This window comes from Terrapene carolina, unplaced genomic scaffold (genome assembly GCF_002925995.2).
Source record: "Terrapene carolina triunguis isolate 2854851 unplaced genomic scaffold, T_m_triunguis-2.0 Scaffold67, whole genome shotgun sequence".
NCBI lineage: Eukaryota > Metazoa > Chordata > Testudines > Emydidae > Terrapene > Terrapene triunguis.
In genome coordinates, this window is record NW_020664418.1 from 16270452 (window position 1) to 16278229 (window position 7778).

Genomic DNA, 7778 nt, shown 5'->3' on the forward strand with positions numbered 1-7778 from the left:
TTTATCTCTGAAGCAGACGACTTCTCAAAAATTGTAGACCAGTGTTTTCAGTGTGGTTTTAAGGCTCAAGCACTACAGATTGCATTGCACAATTTTCAGTCTCCAAAGGAAGTGTTGTCAGTGCTTGGAGTGGTATGACGACTCTCTGTAGTTGGCCCTGGCCTCCATGGATACCCTGAAATCATTAGTTTGGGGGCAGAAATCATTGCTCTCTCTGAGAGAAGGGCCTGGTGGGTACTCCACCAGTTTCTTGTCTTCTGTGTAGATCTTTCCTTATTTTTTCATTTGTATAATATATCATGGAATGCATATTTCAAATATTAATATAATGGAGAATGTTTTGCAATTCTTATACTTGCTAGTGAAATTTAAATATGTATATGGAATTGGCAAAGTCATAAATCTTAGACTTGATCAAAATCACTATTTAAATAAACCATACATGGCATTTGGCCAAAAGCATCCAAGTGTGGATTATTTCCAGCAATCTGCCTTGCGTTCTTACAGAAGGTAAAGTGAATAGGCTCAAAGTGCACACTTTTACTTTATTGCTCTTCCAGTTTCTCATGCACTATTTTGGTTTGGTTTGCAAAATTAAATGTACTACAACTTTGGTAAATTTTATTGTGATAAAGAAATGTGAGTGCAGCCATTGAGATCATGATCAATCTGATTGCACTGTGTGCTCCTTGTTAGTTACTACATGAAATTTACCAAATGTTTTAGTACATTACATGATGTATTTTGCAGTGTAGACAGAGCAGGATCTATTTGAGAGAAAGAATAGACTGGAATGCAGAGAAAACCCATAAAAGGATCCAGGAATTCTAATAGAGCTGATCTTTAATAAACAGTTTGGCAAGTTTTGCCCTCACACATTTGTGCAATTCACTTCTGTTTGGTAGTTACATGTCTAGAAATGTGGCCTGTAGTTAAAAATCTTCTAGAAAAGAAGTAGAGACATTTATAGTCTTAGAATACAGTAATTTAAAAATTATTTGATTCTCACCTGCTGTTCCACTTTTAAAGGTGTGTCATTTTTATATAAAAATCTGATTTGATATACTGTATGTTTTCCAAACATGCAGAGAATTTTTTTTAATTTAAAGCCAGCATAATTTGTTGAAAGTGGCACTGAATTTATTGCAGTGTCTTTATGATGGAATACTAAAAATCTCAAAGAACCTTCTGAGGAGAACAAGGAAAATCCTCTGTGCACTTAGTATTTGCACAGTCTTGGGATCTCTTTTGCACAAATGCCAACATAAAAAATGTTTTTCTGGTTTTCCCCTAATCCATCTACCTTCCATTTATAACGTTGAGACTTTCATCCAAAATTACTGTAGAGTTTGTATTTTAACTTGTATTGCCTTTGGGCTTAAATGACATTTACTACAATGGTGCTCTGTCTCTGTTGAATGCAAACTTTCCTGCAATGAAACAAACTTTTGGCACAGGAGAAAAATATTTTTCAGCTTTTCACTGAGGAGCAGTAGGATTTGAACCCAAGCCAATTATTATAGCATCCTGTTCTCAATATTGTAGTTAAGATTAGTTGTTTTAATTATAAAACCTGTTTTTCAAGGATTTAGTAGCTTGGGCTGTTTTAAATCTCATTGGATTTAATCTTGGAATATAAAAGTGGTAGCCCGTAAGCATTTTTATTTCAATAACTGACTTAAACTGTTGAAATCCTCATCCCTTTGTTTAATTGATGTATCCTGTAGGCACTCTGGCTCATATATTATTTTGTTCATTTTGACACACTGACTAAAAGATTGAGTTTAAAGAATTTGGAATTTGAAAAGATGGAGTTCTCCAAGCAATACTAAAAATGTACTAGTGTCTCATGCAATATAACATTCTAGAGATCTCTGCAACAGAAAACATATGCATGAAAGGAGTGCTAAAGGAATGCTTCATGATACGAATTTTGAAAAAGAAATATTTAAATTATTTTTTTCCATTTATGCTGCTTGATTGTTTGGCTAATGAAATTAAATGGTCATTTTTACTTTCCATTTAAAGTTGGTTTTGTTTTCTGGTTCTCATGCCCTAACTAACACAATGCTATGTTTGTGTTGTCAGTATATATCTCCTTTCAGTCTTTCCTTTTGATATGAAAAAAGGATGCATGAGCGCCTTTTTATTTATAAAAGCTTATTCTCCATTCTTTTTGTTTTGTATTTGATTAGATGTAATGTTATAGTTTTCAATATCTTGCCAGTGTCTTTTTAAGGAGAATAGTGACAACTTTATTCCCAAATTTCCTTTACATAGTCTGTGAAGTAACTTTTTAAAAATCTAATTTTCTTTTAATTATTTATATATTTTCTTGCTTTTTGTATTTCTCTCAATTTAGACAGTGAAAATAGACTGGTCAGTTTCACTGATTTGTAATCACTTTAAGCAATGGCATGTTCTCATGCATAGAAACTAGTGTAGTGCTGCATTATCTGGATTTCAATTGCTGCAGAGCAATATTTATATATTTACATTTGGGCTGGTAGCTTATTTTTACAAAACCTAAATTTGGGGCCAATTTTGACCTGCCAGTGACTATATTCTATTTATGCTTTCATATGCTAGGGCTTTGGCCTGTTTTGTTCTCAGACCTAGTTAATAGATACATGGTAAAATTGTATGTGATTGAGGATCACTTTGGATTGATTTGGGGTGCTTGTCCCAGTTGCTGGAGAGGACCCCCCCCATACCCGCAGCACTTCTAGTATGGGAACTCCTTCCTTCCTCTTGGCTGTTGTTGTGGGAGAGAATCTTAGGCTAGATGGGCCCAGTATCCTGAATCTGGCTGAATTCAATTTTGGAGCCGTCCGCCAGGAAGAGGTGCTTCACACCGCTTTAGAATGTCTTCCATGACTAAGTTACAGTAGATCAGTCAACGAAGGAAAAACCTACCTCCCAGATTTTATGAAAAGGAATGAACGGAACGTGCAAGCTCAGCAGATGTGTAAGGCTGTAGTAATCATTAAATTATTGCTTTTAAGATGGCACATAACAGAGCATCTGTGATCCAGCAGTCACGAAGAAAATTTGGGGCTGATACGAGCCCAAAGAAAATAGAGTAATCAAATTTAACATAGCATTTATATCTCAATAATTTGCAGAGAACCATAAATTTATACTCCATTTCTCTTCTTTGAAAATGAGGGTAGACGCTTAAGGTGTGCTTAACACTGCTGAAATCATGACTCTAGAGTCAAAACAACAGAGAGACAGCTTCAGACCTGGCTTAAGCAAGAGCAGCACAATTAAAGTCAATATGCTGGATTTGAATTTGCCTTCTAATATTGAGTGTGATGAATGGAAAGTCACCTATACAGGCAAAGACATGAATCTTTTGAAGTATGAAAGCTTTTCTTTGTAACTAATTTGATGCTTACTGACTTCTTTACTACAGAAGCAATAAAACATTGATTAAAAGGCTGGTCACAGCTGTGTTCACTGGCCTTAAGACTTGTACACTGAAGTTATTATATTTTAACAAAAAATTGAGACAAAATGTTCTATACAATATCTTTGCAATAACATTTGTTTGATGACAGAATGTACCTGGCATAGTCATTAGCAAAATAACTTTTGCATCTTCTGGAAACATACTTTTGCCAGAACAAGTAATGGGGCAAATGCAACTTTCCCATCTACATACAGCGCAGAATATCTTCTGCTATTGTGCAGATGTAAATATTGGGGTAGAAATGTCAGAGAAACAGAAATTAGGTTCTACAGACCTGCCCCTTTTGTTTAAGGTGAGAAAATTTGTTTGAAGAACTCAGTCAGTGGGATATGGCGTAAGCCTCAATGAAGGACGTCTTGTTTGGAAGTGTTGACATATGTTGAAAAAATTATGTTATACAGAAGCCCAACCCCTTGCCACACTTATTTGTGTTTTTTTTTATGTTGTATCTCATCTCTTCAGAGTACTACAGTAGACTGTAAAATAACATCAGCAGCCGCTGGAGATAAAAACTTTGACAAAAGCCCAACAAAAACAAGGCAACCTCGAAAAGTTGATTTGAGAGCTCGATATTGGGCATTTCTTTTTGACAATCTTAGACGAGCAGTTGATGAAATCTATGTTACTTGTGAGTCGGATCAGAGCGTAGTAGAATGCAAGGTAAGACTCTTTCTGAAGTGTTCTGCCCCAATTATTGCAATGTGTCTCTTGGTGCTGTTCCTGTCATTACAGATAAGCTAAAAACAAGAAACAGAACCTCAAAAACAAATTATTGCATGCTTTGTATTTTATTTGAGGGCCTTAAATAAGAAAGCTGAAAACATATTGATTTATTTTTGCCAAGAAAAAGCAGCTTTCATCTTACACGCTGATTGGTTTGGAATGATATGAAACTTATAGCAATATGTAACTTTTTCTTAGACTTTTAACACTGCAGTCATATTACCGTAATTTATATTAACAAAAACCAAAACACCTCATTCAGTGTGTGTCTGATATTTCTAGCAATTGTCATATCCTTTTGCCTGCAGTACTTTTTGCTGTAGGTGGCACTGTTGAGATTCAGCCTGTTTTCACATTCTTTAGTTTCCTGTTTAATGTCTTAATTACACATTGCTCCGTTTCTGCAGAGATAGTTATCACTCTTCTAATTCACTCTCTGGTGGTAAGAAAGTGCGATTGATGGCCAAGTATAAACAATGTCTGGGTGGGATGTCGTTATAAGGTGTTTTTTCTAATTTTAGATAACCTTGTGTTTGTAATAAGATGTAAAACAGAGACACAAAGCATGGTGTCTTTCCAGTAACTCAGTAGGAGAACTATTGCCTTTTAATGAGTTCATTGTACGCTGTATTACTTTATAATGCATTAAATGATCACAAGAATTAAGAGAAGCCAGGACAGTACATCTTTAAGAAAATATTAAAGGTACTTTTTTTTTTTAACATTAAACATGGCTGCAAGTTTACCAAATTCTGGAAGCCATTATCTAATCATTGTGATATGTATATATCTACATATCTACATATATAGTTTAAAATAAACTTTCATCTTATCATGTGTATCTAGTTTTCTGCTGAAATCAGAGATGGCCATATTGGCTTTAGGATTAGCGTACAAATATATTTAATTGAAATCAGGTTTCAGAACTGAACAGTAGCTGGAGGCTTCCAAACCATTAGTTGATCTAACATAATTTAACATTTTGTTACTGGACTGTCTTCCTGCTCAGGAAATTTCTCTGGTGAATTTTTGTTTTTAAGAAAACCAATCTGCTTTGTCATGTAATCAGATTACCATTTTTAAACTTTTATGACTGAAGGAAAAGAAGTTTATTTGTACATTATCACATCTTTATAGACCTGAGACCTCACCTAGAATTCCAGTCATAACACTCAGTCTGTGCTGGGAAGGAAATATATATACATCCCAAACCAAAAATCTTTAAAACACCAGTTAAGGTTGGTAAGTGACAACAATGCAGTTACCTGTCACATTGTTTGCCTGCAAAACTCCCTAGGCACTTAAAAGCACAGAAATGAATATCTATGTAAATCCTAAGTCTTACACCACCAAACATATTTAGTAACTGCATTATTTTAATCATATATAAAGAAATGCCTGTTTCATCACAAAACCACCACTTTAACGCAGTCCCAGTGATTGTTAAGATTTTATGTGTGTTATTTTTGTTATAGTATCTTGATTTTAGGAATTTTCTTTTATGGGATAGCATTGAATAGACCGTATTATCTGTTCATATATCTTTTAATAGAGTTTTTTGAAGATGAGATGTAGGAAAGATGGAAAATTTTAAATAGTTTTATTATTAATTATTTGTGGAGAACAGTTATCAGTTATATTTGTTGAGCTGCTTCTTGATTTCTTTTTGCATGATGATTGTATTGATTGATTTATTGTGCTCTGAGCTAAATGTCAGAGATACCTTTGGTACAATATAAGGCGGCGGTGACTTTGATAATATATTTTTTATGATTTATGCGTAATAGTAGAATGTTTTGGAAAAGTATTATTTTTGCTTTTTTCTTAGGATTAATGTTGTACATGTAGGTAAGCAGGAAAAAGGTATAATATAAATTTATGGTAAAATTATATACGTATGTGGGCTTGCATGCGAGACTGATCAGTATATCATTGACATGTGTGTACCCATACATCATTTTCTTTTCTTTTTCAAAGGATTTTTTGCTGTGTAACGCTGGTGGTAAAATTTAGGCGCAGCCAAATCTCTTCCAGAAGCTGGTTTCACAGTTGTGGTTCTCCACACCCAAAGCTCTGCCCTCACTCCCTGCAAGGCATATCTTGACTTCTGTCAGCCAAAGTGCTCTGGCTGAATGCAGCTTGCATTTCATGGTGCAGAGTGAGGCATTCACTCAGGTAGCTGGCATCAGCCCACTTAGGGCTTTGTAACTGAGGATTAGGCTCTTGACTTGCACTCAGAACTGGATATGCAAACAGGGTTGAGTATGAAGCACTGGTGTGAGACCTTGTCAACAGTTCTTCTTGCTTAGTAGATGAGCCTCTGCATGCCTTAATTTAAGGATGGCCTTGGTCAGTCTCAGGTGTAGCGCATAGCACATTACAATAGATCCATATTTGACAGAATAAGGTGTATGATAAAACTTTGTATCCATTTCTGATTTTAGAGACTACATCATCCCATTGGCAACATCCTATCCTGTTTATGTTGTGTTATGTTGTGCCTTGTAATACATATCATGTACAAGGGCCTGTGTTTGTTTTCTAACTCCAGAGGTGAGATCCTCTTCCCCATTCCAGTTTTATTCTGCTATTTAAAAGGGCTGAGTTGGTGTAAAGGGTCTCTAAAAGCCCTGTATTCATCTAGAATAGGTTTCCCTTGGTCAGAAAATGTGGAGGAGCGTCATAAAACTGCCTTCAGAGGAGCCTCTGTGGGTATATCTACACTGCACTTATGTATCCTCGGCTGGCCTGTGCCAGCTGACTTGGGCTTGCGGGGCTAGGGCTAAGGGGCTGTTTAATTGCATTGTAGGTGTTTGGGCTGTTTAATTGCATTGTAATCTGAGGTTTGGGACCCTTCCACCTCGCAGGGTCCTAGAGCCTGGGCTCCAGCCTGAGCCCAAACGTTAACATCTACACTCCAGCTAAACAGTCCCTTAGCCTGAGTCAGCTGGCATGGGCCAGCTGCAGGCTTTTAATTGCAGTGTAGACATGCCCTGTAAGGCCCTGGTATTGGGGCCAGGATGGGCATGTTGGGAATGGGGCCTCAGCACACAGCACTGTAGTGATTTCAGGCAGTACTGTGGCTTATAGGCAACTAGGGAGACTGCCGTAATTTAGGCTGTCTTCCAGGTGCTGCTTAAGGCAGGGGTGGGCAAACTTTTTGGCCTGAGGGCCACATCTGGGTGGGGAAATTGCATGCAGGGCCATGAGTGTAGGGCTGGGGCAGGGAGTTGAGGTGCAGGAGGGAGTGCAGTGTGCAGGAATGGGCTCAGGGCAAGGGGTTGGGGCGGAGGAGGGGTGTGGGGTGCACGAGGGGGCTCAGAGAAGTGGGTTGGAGTGCAGGAGGGGGCTCAGGGCAGGGGTGCGGGAGGGGGCTTAGGGCAGAGAGTTGGGGTACAGGAGCAATGCAGGGTGTGGCAGGGGGCTCAGGGCAAGGGGTTGGTGTGCAGGAGGGGTGCGGGGTACGGCAGGGAGCTCAGGGCAGGGGATAGGGGTGCAGGGGATTGGCATGCAGGAGGGGTGTGGCAGGGGGCTCAGGGCAGGGGGTTGGGGTGCAGGAGAAGTGCGTGGTGTGGCAGGG

The 7778-nt window shown here is 38.0% G+C and overlaps 1 protein-coding gene across 5 annotated transcripts in view; it reads left to right on the forward strand.

The window, feature by feature from the left end:
- Nucleotides 1–7778, forward strand: part of SCAPER (S-phase cyclin A associated protein in the ER) — a 356482-nt gene that overhangs the window by 54006 nt on the left and 294698 nt on the right. For all 5 annotated transcript variants that reach the window (XM_024205417.2, XM_024205418.2, XM_024205421.2 and 2 more), the window contains exon 5: nucleotides 3938–4135. In XM_024205417.2, coding sequence (XP_024061185.2) covers nucleotides 3938–4135 — 198 coding nt within the window. The remainder of the gene's footprint in view (nucleotides 1–3937; nucleotides 4136–7778) is intronic.